Source organism: Rhipicephalus sanguineus, chromosome 3, assembly GCF_013339695.2.
Source record: "Rhipicephalus sanguineus isolate Rsan-2018 chromosome 3, BIME_Rsan_1.4, whole genome shotgun sequence".
NCBI lineage: Eukaryota > Metazoa > Arthropoda > Arachnida > Ixodida > Ixodidae > Rhipicephalus > Rhipicephalus sanguineus.
The window spans coordinates 103,698,274-103,715,977 of NC_051178.1; the positions used below are offsets into that span (position 1 = coordinate 103,698,274).

Sequence of the window (17,704 nt, forward strand, 5' to 3'; positions counted from 1 at the left end):
CAAATTTTTTGCTGTCAGCATTTTGCAGCGAGTTACTGCAATTCATGACAGTGCCATCAGACTCCGTATGTAGTGAAACTTAGAAAATATATTAAAGTTCGTAAAGTGTCTGCTGAATAATGAGAGCTTAGAACACATTTTGTTTAATGACAGCCCAAACAAACACAGAACAACCGTTTGATCCTTTGTTGATGAAATTACACAAAAACGCATTTACCACAGAAAATGTTCCTGTCTTGAAAATGCAATTATTCCTGCAGCACACTGCCAGTATCGTGAAATTCAAGCACCATACTTGCTTGAGTACACGGATGTTTCTGTGAGACTGCTTTGAGAGCATCCAATGTATAAAAATATATACAAGAGTTTCAGTTTGGTGTTACAAAAATGTAAGTAAACTACAGTGATGTAAGACTGACTACTACGAACAGATTAGCACCTTGTTCTCAATAAGCAAAATGTTTTAAATTATAATTTGATACACGGGAAACCAGAGAACCATTGTCATGTGACTCACCTGAAGAATAACTGATATCCAAAGAAAAAATACCATTGTGGCATCAAATTGACACCACCGGTCTTTCAGGTAGGGTGACTCTCCCTGAAAAAACAAAGGAAATTACAGAAAATTAGTAAGAACGCCGCTTTGTCACCATGCTCTGCGAAAATGCAAAGTGGGCAGCTATGGCAAAATAATGCGATGAAATGAAATCATGCCATCCATTCATCAATTTCATAAACAAAGCTCCACCTCCACAACTGCTAATGTGCATCGACCAGCCTCAAGCTTCTGAATTCTCACAGACCTTTTTTTCAAATAAAGTCAAATCACTTTATCTGGCATTCATTGCAGTGTCATGATGAATGCATGTATACAAGAACAAAAAGGTGTTATGTAGCAGCTTGACAGAATTGCTGTCCCTATCCAATTTGCATTGAAATTTAAGCAGATAGTGCACTGCATAATTGTTATTGTGTACATTGCTCACGCATTGAAACGTGACACCGTTTTTTTACTATAAAAACTGCTATGAGCAATTGCTCGTGATAACCACGTCATGTGCTGCAAATCTGGCTGCTAAAGGTAGTTATTTTGGCTCTGATGTAAGAGTTCGAGTTAAAATTTCACCGATATAATGCAAACTGTAGGTGCTGAAAATGAAAGTATGTACATTAATACTTAGCCCTAAATTTTTGCGTTTCAATCCATGAATACTGTGCATGCATATCAGATATACATATCGCTTGGTGCACAACATACAGTAATTTACAAATACACACTTTGCTGTTGTACTCAGCATTACAGATATAATAATATGAAACAGACATATACTAGATATGCAGATATAACACAAGGCGATAATTTCATATACACAGAAAAAACATTTAAATTCTAAACAAGTGTAGACAATGAAATCACGTATGCACCTACAAATCAACTTACAATAGCAAAGACAAATGTGCAAGTTGAGCAAAAATACATTTAGGGGCAGTCAGTTACAACATGCTTTCATAGACCACACATTATACACAATTTTATTGGTCTGAAAGGAAGCATTTGATCACAAATTGTTTTAGTGCAGTCTTAGAATTTTCTATATCAGTGCCACCTCTTTGAATTTTGTTCATTAGTACTTAAAAAGATACCGTATTTTCTCGCATATAATATGCATCCTTAATGGCGATTCTATGAAAATTTTCTAAAAATGTTAAAGAAAGAGGGCGTGCAAAAGTCTAAAAATGACCCCCGCGTATTGCCGACAAGTTTGCTTTTTTGCGTAGCTTTAAAGCAGTGCCGTGAACCCGCCTTTGCAAACTGAAATTTGTGTCTTTTTTTACTTTAGCTCCATTTTTTTTGCTGGTCATGCACGAGAAAATACGGTAATCTGCTAATTATCTGCCTATATACTTGTTTGATTATCAAGCACACGTGAAAAACAGTGCACACACCGTGATGAGCCCCCGGATGTGCATCTTGGCAATCATCTCTGCAGTGAAGAGCAGAGTGGCGAAGATGTCCCAGCAGAAGGTGACGTACACAAGGGGCGGGTGCTTCTCAAACGTTCGTGTGGTGTTGAGGCTGACAGAAACCAAGGACAGAAGCGCACACATACGCAGTACTCGTCGCACCCATACCTGCACAGAGAAAACGCAGCCAATATATGCATGCACTTGTATAGATGGAAAATGTGCTTTGCGATCATTACAGCTGGGGCACAAACAGGAGTGACCTCCTGTATGTTCTGCTATAGGCAGCTTTTCAATTCAACTCGACGCATTTGTTTTCAAAGTTCCCATGAACAGCTAGAAGCCTTAGTAATTGGGTACTTGTAATCCACAAAGAGTAAAAAAGCAAAGCACGAAACGTCAAACAAACATCAGAACAATATGGCATAAAGAAAAAAAGCTTTATACATAAACCAAACAGAGGTCAGTCAAAGAGTTTGCATGGGAGTTCAATATTTCAACATAACCACGGATAGCATTTTGAATTAATGGACGCATTATAACATTAGCGGTAGAAGTTTATTTAACAACGAAAACATTGAGATTGTGTACATTTGTGTACGTTGTGACACATAAAAAGAAAATGGTGTGGCTGATACTAACCCCTGACAGCAAATGTGTCAAGCAAATTAAAATATGTATGTACTAGGCGTGTGCGAATAGTAAATTTTACGTTCGAAGCGAATTCGAAGCGAATAGTGATTTTGGTCGAATAATTTCGGATCGAATGCGAATAGTATATACCATATATTATAAAGGAAAATGAGCATATTTGTCATGACCCAACCAACCTGCACGTTTTTTTTTTTTTTAAATTATAACAAGGCATGTGCAAATGTCATTCGTTTTGGTTCAAATGAAGTGGAAGCAACTTTGAATAGTAGCAGAATTTGGCTTTCGGTAGAATGCAAATGATAACCTGTAAAATATGTTACGTTTTAAAATTTACTATACTTGGAGCATATAAGCCGGTATAACAAGATTTTAAACTTAAAAAAATCGGCAGATCCCACGCAGTGTGGGAATCGATGTAATGCGAAGCACCCAGCAAAGAGCTGCATACATCGTCTTGTTTGTCATTGAGGCTAATGAAGTCATTCATGTCGTGACATCTAGTTCGTCATATATCGCGAGATTGTCATACATGCATGCGTGTACAATCGGTATATGCCATGCTAATGAAACATATATTCTGCTACATATATAGGATGCGTGACCTGCTATTTAATTGTTCGGCACTCCTGTCATGCCATACCAATTTAGGTATATATATGCAGTTAACAAAATGGCCGCGAGTGCACCATGAGCGTGGCGTCTAAATCATACCTACATGACATGCATGTCATGATTTTCGTGTTATTTATGTTCGCCACACAGACGTCGCGCATTACCAAATTTGGTCTATATCAAGCTAGCGAAACGGCCGCCAGCGCACCATGAGCGTGCCACGTAAGTCATGCTGTACATGACACACGTGTTATGATGTTACCACCTGTTATTTGTGTTCGTCACACAGTCACGTCGCGCGATACAAATTTTGGTGTATATCGAGCTAGCGAAACGGCCGCCAGTGCACCATGAGCGTGGCACGTAAGTCATAATGTACATGACATGCGTGTCATGATTTTCATGTTAACTCCTGTTATTTATGTTCGTCACACATTACGTCACGAGATACCTATTTCGGTGTATATCAGGCTAGCGAAACGGCCGCCAGCGCACCATGAGCGTGGGACGTAAGTCATGCTGTGCATGACATGCGTGTCACGATTTGCACGTTAGGACCTGTCACTTATGTTCGTCATACACTCTTGTCACGCCATACCAATTTTGGTATATAGCAAACTAACGAAACGGCCGCAAGAGCACCAAAACAGTGGCATGTAAATCATGTTCATGACATGGATATCATGATTTTCATGTTATGACCTGTCATTTATGTTTGTCATAAAGTCATGTTTCGCCATACCAATTTTGGTGTAAATCCTATTAACGAAACGGCCAGGAGAGCACAAAGTCGTAGGCGGCTAGATAGATTAGATAGATAGATAGATAGATAGATAGATAGATAGATAGATAGATAGATAGATAGATAGATAGATAGATAGATAGATAGATAGATAGATAGATAGATAGATAGATAGATAGATAGATAGATAGATAGATAGATACGCTCAAAGTCGCAGAAGTTCGCTGAGAAATGCTTCGCATTTAAAATGATGAATCGTTGTGAGGGTAATATGTTCATTTAACCTTGAAGTGGGGCTTCGCGGCAGTGCGGATTTTTCTTAGAAAGATGTATTTACCGTATAGCACTGCTTCACTGCAGTGAAACCACCTTTACAGAAGGTTACACGCGGACAGTGCGGATTTTTTTTTTGGAAAGATGTATTCACTGTACAGCACTACTCCACTGCAGTGAAACCATCTTTACAAGGGGGTAATAAGCGGACTAATATACACCTATTCGTTCATTTCGAATACTTCGAAATTTTCAATAATTTAAGTTCGATTCGAAGCGAATTCGAATACTGTATTATTCGTTCGAATATTCGAAGTGCTCGAATATTCGCACAAGCCTAGTATGTACACATTAGAACCAGAGAACAGCAATGCTCCATCATCAAATATGTCATAACCACCTTGAATGAGTTAGATTATTATTTTTTATTAGCTACCCTATCACTGTATTTGACTTAAATAATGTATTTATACGTTGGTCAATGATGGTAATTGACAAGCTAATTTTAAACTATCACTGTTTTGTAACATATAGCTTATAAGAAGGAGAACGAACACATAGTGAAAGAGGCAGCACAGGGAAGCTATGCTTAAACAGCCAGACCAGAGATCAATAGGACAGTAGGTGCAACAACAAACTGCCAATCATCTTCCCAAATGTTTATCACTGTCTTTGTGGTGAGCTAAGTTACAAAAAATCTATAGATACAACAGATATTTTTGTGTCGAGCCTGTCTTATTACATAGGAATTGTAATAATTGTCTAAGAAAACACTGCAAGGGCTTATTGTCACCATTTTTTTAACATAGCAAGAAAAAATTCATAACTGCTTGTTGTGTGTGAAAAATTGCATAACTGTTGATTACCACTATAGCAGAAGGCTTGTCAAAAACTGCCGGAACTTACTGGTTAATCACAAATAAAAAAAGAGTGAAATGAGAAAGCAAGGTAAGCAACATTGCCATCTTACACACCCATTTTTAAGCAACAGACACATTATGGCACAGACACTTACTAAATATCAAATACATTACTTATTGTTTCCTGTATACAGTTAATGATGATTATTTAAATTACATATATTATTTAAATGGCTATGATAGAGGTAACAAGAAATTTCATTGTACAGTCCTATGTCAACACTGTAGCATATGTCAAATATGAAATTCAGCATTTCTTTGAGTACATGATTAAATGCATCCTGCACTACATAGACGTATTGAATGATATTGGTTGGGATTACTTTTATTGGTCTACACACAAGTCTGCCTTGGCACACACCACTGAGTCTTCATAATGTTAGGTGAAAAATTCATTCAAAGTAATTAACTTCACTATTTAAAAGAATTAGTTCACCTGGATGAGTTCATTCGAGAGCTATGTAAATGCAGCAGCTTGCTGCTGTAGCAAAACAACTTTAAATTGTACATTGAATTGAGAAGTTAGGGTAATAAAATGCAGCTGCATCAATGTATACCCAGCTTCACGTGGCAAGAAAGGCACATATAAAAAATTACGCATAATTCAGTGATTTCAAATGAACCTAGAGGAGCTGAAGTGAGTACAAGAAAAACTGAAGGTTCCTTTTAGCAGAAAGATCTTTTGACCCCAGCATTTTAATTATAATTTATTCAAATGATCATATGTTATCGCATCTAGTAAGGAAAGAGATTTCTGATTAACCTTTATGCCATATTTCATATAGTCCTTACAAGGATACGGGGAAGATTAAATATATTCTGGCTTGCTGTCATTCAAGATATGAATGCTCAGAGTTTACAGAAAAACCTGCCACTATGAGTAGGCAATGGAAATGAATGAAAATAATAAAAACTGTGATATGTATACGATCACTTGAATTCTTACCCGTGAGTGAAAAAATTTGTAAAAGATTGACGTGTAAAACAAAGAGAACAATTTGCGTATATTTGGTAAAATGTGGATATACTTACCTTGTTAACCCACTCGATATCAGCATTTTCATTAAGGCTTTCATCAGGTCCATAGTCTGCGAGGATTGGTTCTCCTCGGACGCTTTGTTTTCTGGCTAGCATTGTTCACGTATAGACTGCAAAGAACGCATTTGAACAATTAAGAGAAGCTTGTAACATGGGTATCTCATATTTGCACAAACAAACACACTCTAAAAAAGTCTGTCCAGAAAAATTGTATGACTGAAATATATGCATAATGAATTAGACAGAAATGGGATAAGACAATATTAATTCACTTCCTAGAATATTTACTGACATCTGAAATGCTCTCCTTAAAACGAAGGCTTTGAATGCAAAAATAGCGCGTGCTTCTTTTTAATGCATATTTATATGTATTTATAGGGGTGCTTAAATAATATTGTACGTGCGCGTTTTCACGATCGCGGTACCCCGCGCGCACGTGGAAGCAAAGAAAACATTTTCCGAAGCACTTTCGCGACTCTCTCAAATCCTAAACTTCCTCGTATTTTAAACGAAACTAATAAAATCCGTGCTTATAGGCTTCCCACGCAGTCGCGCCTATAAATATACGCACGACATGGTTTATTATTTTTTTTCAGTCGTTTACGTTTCACTCAGCGCCCAGATCGCACAGATATTGTATACACAAACGTCCGCGAGTGCTGTTTTAGGAACTGGGAGAAGGCGGAGCATCTGGCAGAAGCAAAGGCGCCGGGCGCACTCGTCTCAAACGTATCTGCGCCCTGAGGCTACGGGCGGCGCTATATACTCGAGATCGTAAACCGCACATACAAGTTAAAACCCGACAACGGCCGTTACACCGCGCGAAAAGGGGAGGGGGCCGCACGAGTACCACGCAGCGCGGTCCGCCATCGATTTCATGGCTACCTGTCATCGCGCGCGCGCCGCCGACGCGCGATGTTTGTTCAACGCGCGGAAATAGCAGCCACGTAACTGATACGTCGATCGATGCTCTCTCACCTTGAAGGTTCGTGGTAGTCCTATTAAGAAATGATCAGGATAGGTGAAGAAGAGGACGACGACTCGTAGTCGCATTTTCCCCGGCCGGCCTGATCATTCCACGGAGGGGATGGATGCGGGCGCTTCGCTTCTTCAAGGAAGGAGCAGCTAGAGCGACGAGAGAACGAGGAGGAAAAAAGCGCAAATGGAGCGCGCGAGAAAGGGTTCGAGCGTAAACCTAACCTCCTCTCTCCTCTTAATCCGTCGCCGCCCCGAGCTTATTTAATCCATTAGTAGCGAAACTTCTACGTTCATTACGTGTTCGCGTATTAAAACATTTACCTATTGTAGCGGCATCTGGCAGCAAATGTTAACACTGTTTTTTGTTATTGAAAAAGTTAAAATAAAGAGCATTAAATTATTCCTGGCATAGAGATGGCGCTAAAGTTTGTTATTTTTTTTACAAATGCCACAAATGCGGTTAGGGTTGGTGTTTTTTTTTTCTGATCAGCTGCAAGCTCCGAACAAAAAGAAATTTATAATTTTAGCTTTTATTATAAACATTTCCACAGTTTTGGTAACCGTGTGTTTACTCTCATTAGTAAGTATCTTGGTTAAAATCTTAACGCATCGCTAGCGCCGAAAAATGACGGCGGCGGCAACAGTTTCGTGTTTGAAGGATTTTCTCTGATAAGCGCCGGACAAACGCTCGTGACCTCGACGGCCGGGATGTTTGAACCGTTCAAACGGCCCGTAGCTGCTCTTATCTGATTCTGTGCAGCCGTCCGGCCAGCCCGGCGTTTCAAATTTCGATAGCTCGTCGGAGTTTTCTTGAACCTTATATTTTTTTGGCGCGAGTTGACCGCACAGCCGCCAAGATTGAGGAAATAGAGGCAGCGGCGCAGGTAAGCGTCTGGGTTACCGTCCGCGTCATTCCTCCCGGGTTGTAAACAAGTTTTTGAATTGCGGCAGTTCTGAAATATCTGTTCGTTGTCGCACATTTCACCGCTGTCATTTCGTTTAAGCAGTAATGCCAGTTTGTACGAGCGAACTTGATTTTTTGGGGCGACAACCGTTGCACGCCGCCGCCGCCGGTGCTTGTTTACGCGGCTGTCATCTTGAAACTTGATGATGTGCAGTGAGCTGGTCGGATGACGCCCATCGCGTTTCGAGGCCGCTCAGTGGTTCGTAGAAGACGAGGGGAGGCGGTTTCCGTTGCCGCTTGTATTCTTACGGCGACATTCGAAGCCCGTCGACGCTTTCCTGCGAAGCTGAGTCACACACTCGCGCTAGTTCCTCGTTTTAGTGTCAGCGGTGCCTTAGTTTTTGTGTGTATGTGCGAATCGTATTCCCGTCGAAGTCGTTTAAGCTAGTGTTGTGTCCGCGAAACATGGGCGTTTTACATTTTCGAGCTGCTTGTTGCGCGTTGAGCGAACGATTGAATGCAACGGTTTTTGCAGAGCCTCTTCACTCGTGTGAAGGCTCGCCAGAGGACTCCCAGCAAGATGCCGCCTTCGTCTCCGCGGTCTGCAAAACGAAAGATACAGGACGTGGCAACATCGGACGCTTCTATTAGTTCCGGTGAGAGCACTGCTTTTGTTTTGACTCTGTTCCTGCCGCATTCACATATCGCGCGTTGCGATGTGTCAGTGTTGGTTTCGCTGGATTCTCACGGATACGTTTTTGTTTTTCCTCGCTATTGTTGGAGCCTTATCGACTTGATAAGTCGATCCGTGATCAGTCATGACAGGTCACTGACACGTTATTAGCCGAAGGCAATACTGCAATCATGTTATTTTGTATACTGAATGTGTATAACATGAGCTTATTGGCAGCTTATCACTGTAAATGCCGTTATTGTGGCGTCAACGCATAACTTTTGTCAAGACATCGCACTCTTTTGCTGTTTCTGTTCAGACCGCAGCACTATATTCAAGAAGATCTGTGCAGACGATTCGGGAAAGAGCCTGGGAACTGATAAGGATAAAGAGAACGACGTGCCCATGCCTTCAGTTGAGCAGAGTGAGTACCGTACTGCCACATTTACAACTTGCGATGCGTAATTGCAAAGCGTACGCCCTCAGCTGCAACTAGTATTGTGGCGCAGAACTTGTTTAATGGATATCATATGAAACCACAACAGTCTGCTAACTTTTTCTTTCTCATCATTGTAGCATATAATACTCTCTTTATTTTAACACAAAAAAGAACTATAACATGTCCTGATGCAACGTTCACCGGAGAAATACACAAATTGGTCTTTGTGCACACTTAATTTGTCCACAGAAATTAGGAAAAACAAGTTTTTTATTTAATAAGGCACAGTAATGCATCTAGATGCACATTTGATAACCAAACAACAGTTGAAACTTGATTTAATGAAGCGATGGCCATGCTCAAATTATTTCGTTTAGTCTGAAACTTTGTAAGACTTGGAAAGAGAATTTTGGTTCTTAGAAATCTAAAATCGTAGTTTAATGACTCCGAAAAGCTACCTCGTGCCCGTGCATGTGAAAAGTCGGCGAGGGTGGCCCAGACATAGAGCCTTCCATGTTCGGGCAATGCAGACCATATACACGATCATATTATAAGCTATGACAAGCTGGTGACAGATGCATACAAGGAGAACGATAGCAGTGATTGTGCAAACAGGCTGACAAGCAAGAAAGTTGTGAGACAATAATTTTCCTGCAGAAGTGACATTTGGGCAAGTTGAAATTGATCGTGCATCTTTGAATGGGCAGCGCTAAAAACGAGGACACAAAATAGAAGGAATACACACCACGCGCGATGCTGTGCTCTCGCCATGATGTTACGGTGTTTCCTGTAGTTGAAAACATGCGCTCACTGGGCACCTCAGTAGCATGTATGGGAAGGTATAGCAAAGCAATTTTGGTGATAGCTGGATAAAGTGCAGCTCCATGCTCTTCCCAGTATTTCAGACGATCATCCTTTCTCGGGATTAAGGGCTCATTGAAGTATTTTGAGCCTCTTGACTATAAGGTCTTTCTGTGTGGAAATTACATAATCTTCTTTAAAATAAACGCGTGCTCGCTTTTGAACCAGGATATTGGTGAAAATTCTAGCGAAATGCCTACTGTAACGACGTTGGCGTTAACCATGTTGCACCATTGGCCTTTCTCGCATTTAGATATTCGTCCTTTCGAATTATTCGCAACTTCGAATGCTAGCTATTCCAAAGTCATACAGATTTATTTGATTAGGTATTATTCGATTCGAAACTCGAATATTCGTACACCCTAGTTTTCAGCGCTGCCCATTTCAAGATGCACAATCAGTGTCATCGATCGCATAAACCATGAAATAACAAAAGCAACCACCGCAGAGTTACTGTGGGAGTATTTCAAGGGACAGTAACACACCGCTGCCCCTAGCACAGTCTGGTACATAGGAGCACTACAGACTGTTTAGTCCAATGTTTTGTGCATGGGCGTGGCTTCAGCCTCATCAAAATAAAACTGGTCGGGACTAGAGCATCTGCATGTTCTAACTCGACAGCATTAGAGCACACGCTTGAAGCAAAAACCTGTCTCCATCAAAATCGCAAAGAAATCATTCCATGTCTTTCTCATTTATCTCGGGAAAAACTTTGTTAAATCTGGTTTGGAGCCAAGTTAGTTTCATTAATTTGGGGTGATGCAACATTGAACCCTATGGGTATGCGCTAGAAAATGTAAATTTCTTTGCTAGATTGGGAACTTTGTGAAATTGGGTTTTGGTTTGATCGAGTTTTAACTGTACCTCATTCCATAAAGCATGTAAAAGTCGTCCTTGATCAGATAGCACATTTTGACATATTTTGTGAAAATGTGATGTGAAAACGCTGGTCCATTTCCTGGCCATGGCGGCCTAATTCCGACGGGCACGAGGCGCAGAGATGCTGTTGTACTAAGATTTAGATGCATGTTAAAGAACGTCATGGTGTCGAAAGTATTTTAGAGTCCCAGTCTCTATGGTGCGCCTCATAATCGTACTGTGGTTTTGGTGCATAACACCCCAGAATTTAATTTTATTAATCCCTTAACCGTTTTATTTTTAGACCTTTTCTGTGTAAAAATATTTTCTTTTCAACTTGATATAGAATATTTTGCTTCTAAAAAGCATGTTTTGATTGACGAAAAAAATTGAAGTGTATATCAAATTAGCATAATGAAGTTTATATGTCCCATGGCCTATTAGTGTCCTTCATGGTTCGCTAAATAATGTCATCGTTCAGCGATGTAAACTGTTCAGTGCTTTCGATCATCACAGGTGTTTTGATTGTGAAAATGGCGAAGGAAACTTCCATTGCTAAGCAGTTGGAACTACTGTTGTACCCTGTTGAACGTGTAATTTTTTCAAATTTAGGATTCTTCACTGATAGTACAGTTACTTATCTGAATATTCAGTCATGTCTTGCTTGCATTGGTAATACTGCTGTTGCTGCAGACAGCAAGGATCTATTCTGAAACTATATAACATCAGAAACAAGGACGACATAGAACTTAAGAATGGGTTTTTATTCTTCTGTTTTGTGTTGCCTTGTTCATGATGTACGCTGCCATAAGCTGTCATACAATATAGAGCTTTATTTCTGAGTGGCTCTTAGTTTGAATTGTTCTTGTTGAAGTGTAGCTCAGTTTAAGTCTTAGACACCTGTCAAGCGGGCAAGCTAAGTTCTCTTGCGAAGAGTATCACTCGGTTTGAGTACACTTTGCCAAATTTAAATGTTTCAGGTGAAATGTTGCTTGCAGAAATGTGCACTCTGGTTGGAGTGCACTTTGGAAAATACTTTGCTGGTCAAGTTTATAGCCTTGCCACCAGCAGTTTCAATGGTACATAAGTAAAATGCATATGAAAGGACACAGTTTATTTTAGTTGTCGAACAGCTTTTAACAAAATTTGTTTAGTGTGAAGCAAAACAGCACAATAAACAAATTTATTGTGTGCGCAACCAACAGTGTGGTGGCCATTATTCATTCAGCTCGTGTTTGTTTTTATTATAAGGTTAAGTTTATATGTTGTTGTTATTTTATAAAGATGTTTATTGGCGGACACTCGGCGAAGATGAACGACAGCGACAGTCAAGGCGGGGCCGACTCTGCGCGAGCTGCGCTCTGTCCGAAGAGGGCAACCCACTAGAAGGGGCCGGAGAGGACGACCCACTTCAGAGTTCCAATAAGCTTCGCTACAATTACTCCGGGGGCGAAAAGGAAGCCGCCTGGCGACCTAACAACTTGTCACAATGAGCGGGTCATGGTACGCCTTGAGGCGCTCCACGTTTACAATGTCGCGCCCTCGACGGCGCATGTCCGAGGATGGATCGATTGGTTCGATCAGATAGTTTACAGGGGATGTGCGTTCAACAACATGGTAGGGGCCTTCGTATTTCGGCAGTAGTTTTGAAGAGAGGCCAGGTGCAGTGGTAGGGATCGAGAGCCATACGAGCGCTCCAGGGAGGAACGTCGGCTCAGAAGTGATTCTGTCACCGCTAATGCTCCTCTGCCGTTCTTGGTCATGCGTAGTGAAGGTCTTGGCAAGTTCGCGACATTCTTCAGCAAGTCGGGCGGTAGCAGAAATCGGCGCACACTCAGACCGATCCGGCTTGTATGGAAGGATTGTGTCGATTGTGTGCGAGGGGTGCCTGCCATACAATAAGAAAAAGGGAGAAAAACCAGTGGTGCTCTGAGCGGCGGTATTGTAGGCGTAGGTGACGAAGGGCAGAATGGCATCCCAGTTGGTGTGATCGGCGGCTACGTACATGGAGAGCATGTCGCCGAGCGTACGGTTAAAGCGTTCGGTGAGGCCATTCGTCTGCGGGTGGTAAGCAGTAGTTTTGCGGTGAACAACGTTGCACTCTTTTAGAATGGCTTCGACGACTTCCGACAAGAAGACACGGCCTCGATCGCTGAGTAGCTCCTGAGGTGGACCGTGACGTAGCATGAATCGGTGGAGCAGGAAGGAGGCCACATCGCGCGCTGTAGCCGCTAGGAGGGCGGCAGTTTCGGCGTATCGCGTGAGGTGGTCTACAGCGACGATGGCCCAGCGGTTACCAGCAGACGTCAGAGGAAGTGGTCCATACAAATCGATGCCAACACGCCCAAACGGCCGGTCAGGGCAAGGTAGAGGTTGCAGACCTGCCGGCGACAGGTGCGTTGAAGTTTTGCGGCGCTGACAATCGATGCAGGAGCGAACAAACTTCTGCACGTAGCGGTACATCCCTTGCCAAAAGTACCGTTGGCGGATGCGGTGGTAAGTTTTCGATACCCCAGAATGCGCACACTGCGGATCAGCGTGGAACGATTCGCATATGTCAGAACGCAGACTTCGGGGTATTACTAGTAGCCACTGGCGGCCATCGCCGCTGTAATTGCGTCGGTGGAGGAGGTCGTCGCGAACGGCGAAATGGTGGGCTTGACGACGCAACGCGCGAGTGGATGGTGTTGCCGATGGATCAGTCAGCAAGTCCATCAGAGAGGCAATCCAGCGATCCTTGCGCTGTTCGGTAGCGATTGTCTGAATGTCGATGGAAGAAACGGCAAGGGGAGACACTGAGCGTGGGCATTGTCGTCAGGCAAGGGAGAGCGCGACAGGGCGTCGGCGTCAGCATGCTGGCGTCCGTTGCGGTACAGTACGCGGATGTCGTAGTCTTGCAGGCGAAGTGCCCAACTGGCGAGACGGCCTGAGGGATCTTTCAATGACGACAACCAGCACAGCGCATGATGGTCGGTGACGACATCAAACGGGCGACCATACAAATAAGGTCGGAACTTCGTAAGGGCCCAGATGATGGCCAGGCATTCTTTCTCCGTGACGGTGTAATTGGTCTCGGCTTTAGTAAGCGTGCGACTTGCATATGCCACGACATATTCCGGGAACCCAGGTTTGCGCTGTGCAAGGACAGCGCCGAGGCCAACACCGCTGGCGTCCGTGTGTACCTCTGTAGGGGCCGTAGGGTCGTAGTGGCGTAGTATCGGAGGAGACGTCAACAAACGACGGAGCTTCGCGAAAGCGGCGTCGCACTCTGACGACCACGTATTGAGAGGCCCGTTGCTGCCAAGGAGCTTTGTCAGCGGCGATATGATAGTCGCGAAGTTTCGTATGAAGCGTCGAAAGTAGGAGCATAGTCCTACAAAACTGCGCAGTTCTTTGACGGACGTAGGTTTGGGGTACTCTGTCACGGCCCGAAGCTTGGCTGGATCGGGGAGAATTCCGTCCTTGGACACGACGTAGCCTAGTATTGTCAGCTGCCGTGCTGCAAATCGGCACTTCTTTAGGTTCAGTTGTAGCCCGGCGTCGCTCAAACGCATCAAAACAAGTCTGAGGCGTTGAAGATGCGTGGAGAAGTCCGGGGGCGAAAACGACGACGTCGTCGAGGTAGCACAGGCACGTGTGCCATTTCAAGTTGCGCAGAACGGAATCCATCATGCGCTCAAAGGTCGCGGGCGCATTACACAGCCCAAACGGCATGACGTTGAATTCGTACAAGCCGTCGGGTGTGACAAACGCTGTCTTCGGTCGAGCGTCATCAGCCATGGGGACCCTGAGCGCAAATCAAGCGACGAAAAGAATTCTGCTCCTTGCAGGCTGTCAATGGCGTCGTCTATTCGAGGGAGGGGATAAACGTCCTTACGGGTGATCTTATTGAGTCGGCGGTAGTCCACGCAGAACCGCACAAAGCCGTCCTTCTTCGCAACGAGAACGACAGGGGACGCCCACGGGCTGTTTGAGGGTCGAATGACATCGCGGCGAAGCATGTCTTCGACTTGCTCGTTAATTACACGACGCTCTGCTGGAGATACACGATATGGACGTTGCCGCAGCGGTGGTTGGGCGCCAGTGTCGATGTGATGCGTGACAGCAGACGTGCGGCCGAGAGAAGTTTGCGCGACATCGAACGAAGAACGAAATTCTTCCAACAGGCAGAGAAGCTGGGAACGCTGGACCGACGTAAGGTTGTCAGCAATTGAGGAAGCAAATACATCAGTGGGTGACGAGTCAGATGTGGAAACAGCACTGAGCGTACGGGAGCTGCCACAGTGCGTGTCACCCGGTGCGTCCATAACTTGTGCGTCTTCGAGGGCTTCCGCTCGGCCGAGACATTCCCCTCGCACCAACCTAACAATGTACGGGGATGGGTTCGTAACGAAAATATCGGTGTCGCCCTGAGTGACTTGCACGGTCGCAAATGGCACCAGCAAACCTTTCCTGGTGAAAACGCGGTCAGAGGGGGAAAGAAGTGCAACGGTGTCGGAGAGACCGGTGCAATAGACGGACACAGCCGTTGACGAGTTTGCAGGAACTGTGGTGTCGTCTTTGACGAGTACTTTGGTCGCAGCCGATGGACTGTTCGCCGGCGTCAAATTGGAGAATGGTGAGAGCTCTATTTCGGCTGGTGCGCAACGAATTACGGCGTCGTGGCGAGCGAGAAAATCCCAACCCAGGATGACGTCGTGAGAGCATGAAGAAATTATGATGAATTCGACGGCGTACAGAGCGTCCTGAATGATGACACGGGCTGTACACACCGCTGTCGGGTGAATGCTTTGGGCGCTGGCTGTACGGAGGGAGAGCCCAGAAAGCGGCGTCGTCACTTTTCGTAGTACTCGGCTAAATTTAGCGTCCATAACGGATACGGCAGCTCCAGTGTCCACAAGGGCCAATGTGCGCACGGCCATCTACAAACACGTCTACTACGTTCGATGGGCTTTGCTGAGGGCTTTGGCAGTTCGATAGCGTCGCAGCCCTTGCCTCTTGGACTGCGACGACTAGTTTCCTGGTCTCGGGCGACCGGACGAGGCCGCATCGGTGACAGGTGAGCGGCGTCTTGGGGATGGCGAACGGCGGGTAGATGGAGACGGGCGTGAAGTCGGTGACATAGGCGGCGGCGGCTCGTAATATGGACGGCTGTACTGGCTGGTGACGGTCGATCCGACTCGAGGCGGCTGAATGCGATTGCAATAGCGGGCGACGTGACCGGCGCAACCGCACGCAAAGCAGATGGGGCGGTTGTCGGAAGTGCGCCATCGGCCTTGCCGGGCTAGGTCCCATCCATGTCGCAGGACGCGAGGGACGAGGTGGCTGCTGGTATGACTGCATGGTGGGCTGCAGTCGTGGCGTATGGATGACGTCGGCGTACGCAGCCGGCACACTCTCTTCGAAGGCCTGAGGCCTGGTGACGACTCCGGCGTAAGTAAGTGGTGGGAACCACAGGGATCGCTGGAGGCGGCCTGGCTACAACTTGCGCGTAACTGAGCGGCGCAGTCGCCCGAGGAGGTTGGTGGTATTCCGGCATGACCTCCGCGATTCATGCTCAATAGCCCGGCGTAGGGGAGGCAGCAGTGGGGTCGACGGCTGTTCAACAGCTGCGGGTGAGCGAAGGCCAGTAGAGAGAACTGGCGTGCAATCTCCTCGCGCACGAAGGACTTGATTTCGGCGAGCAAGCCGGAGTGGTCCGAAATAGCCGACATGCCAGCGAGTCGGCGTCGCGCGATGGAGGTCGACGCGTCATCAGCCGCTGCCGGCGCAGCTCCTCGTAGCTTTGGCACAGTGTGATGACCTCAGCCACAGTGCAAGGGTTTTTGGCGAGTAGCATGGTGAAGGCATCGTCGTCGATGCCTTTCATGATGTTCCGGATCTTCTCAGCTCAGACATGGTCGAGTTGGCTTTCTTGCACAAGTCCAGGACGTCTTCAATGTAACTCGTGAAAGACTCGCCGGCTGCTGGCTCGTTCCCGTACGCTGTTCAGCTTGCAGCTTACGAACCGCAGGGCGGCCAAACACGTCGACGATGGCGGTCTTGAAAGCGGACCACGTACGAAATCGGATGCGTGGTTGTTGTACCATAGGCTTGCGACACCCGCGAGGTAGAAAACCAGTTGCTCAGTTTTCCTGCCTCGTCCCATTTATTGGGTACGCTGACACGCTCGTAAATCGCGAGCCAGTCCTCGACGTCGGTGCCATCCGCGCGGTGAAAACAGGAGGGTCGCGGATGCGGGGGACACCGGGACAATGTCGGTGCAGGGGGAGCGTTTGCTGGGCGGCATCTTGATTCTTGTAGAGGGCACGGCACGGGATCGAAGCTCCAAGGGCATTGAATGCTGACCGTGTTGTTTGAAGGGCACAGCACTCTCCACCAATTATAAAGATGTTATTGGCGGACACTCGGCGAAGATGAACGACAGCGACAGTCAAGGCGGGCCGACTCTGCGCGAGCTGCGCTCTGTCCGAAGAGGGCACCCCTAGAAGGGGCCGGAGAGGACGCCCACTTCAGAGTTCCAATAAGCTTCGCTACAATTTTATTAAATTATTTGTTAGAATAAGTTTTTTTAAATGTATTATAGTGTAACACAATAGCCCTTTTAGAGTTGTGTTGATTCTTAATTGCATCTTCAAAAAAATAGCGTCTATGTCTGTCACTCTTTTTTTACTGCAAGTGGACGCTCCTGTTTACTGTTTAGCCGCATAAGCTACCGGTGTCACCAGGTCCTGTAGGCACTTCCTAAAAAGCAATTAAACTTGCCCTCTGAGGGGGTGTTAGG

The 17,704-nt window shown here is 45.1% G+C and overlaps 2 protein-coding genes across 7 annotated transcripts in view; one reads left to right on the forward strand and one right to left on the reverse strand.

The window, feature by feature from the left end:
• The window catches only part of LOC119386880 (sodium leak channel NALCN), a 100,660-nt gene extending 93,298 nt beyond the window's left edge, over positions 1-7,362 (reverse strand). For 5 of the 6 annotated variants that reach the window (XM_049413282.1, XM_049413285.1, XM_049413284.1 and 2 more), the window contains exons 1-4: positions 7,186-7,321; positions 6,202-6,317; positions 1,951-2,136; positions 518-601 (exon numbers count right to left, since the gene is read on the reverse strand). In XM_049413282.1, coding sequence (XP_049269239.1) covers positions 518-601; positions 1,951-2,136; positions 6,202-6,303 — 372 coding nt within the window. In that variant the 5' untranslated portion in view covers positions 6,304-6,317; positions 7,186-7,321. Of the gene's footprint in view, positions 1-517; positions 602-1,950; positions 2,137-6,201; positions 6,318-7,185 lie in introns of all 6 variants that reach the window. The other variant, XM_049413283.1, reaches the window with a different exon arrangement.
• LOC125757855 (uncharacterized) overlaps positions 1-17,704 on the forward strand; it is a 96,050-nt gene that overhangs the window by 35,185 nt on the left and 43,161 nt on the right. The window contains exons 2-3 of the mRNA XM_049414072.1: positions 8,625-8,745; positions 9,082-9,186. Of these exons, the coding sequence (XP_049270029.1) occupies positions 8,670-8,745; positions 9,082-9,186 (181 nt within the window). The 5' untranslated portion in view covers positions 8,625-8,669. The remainder of the gene's footprint in view (positions 1-8,624; positions 8,746-9,081; positions 9,187-17,704) is intronic.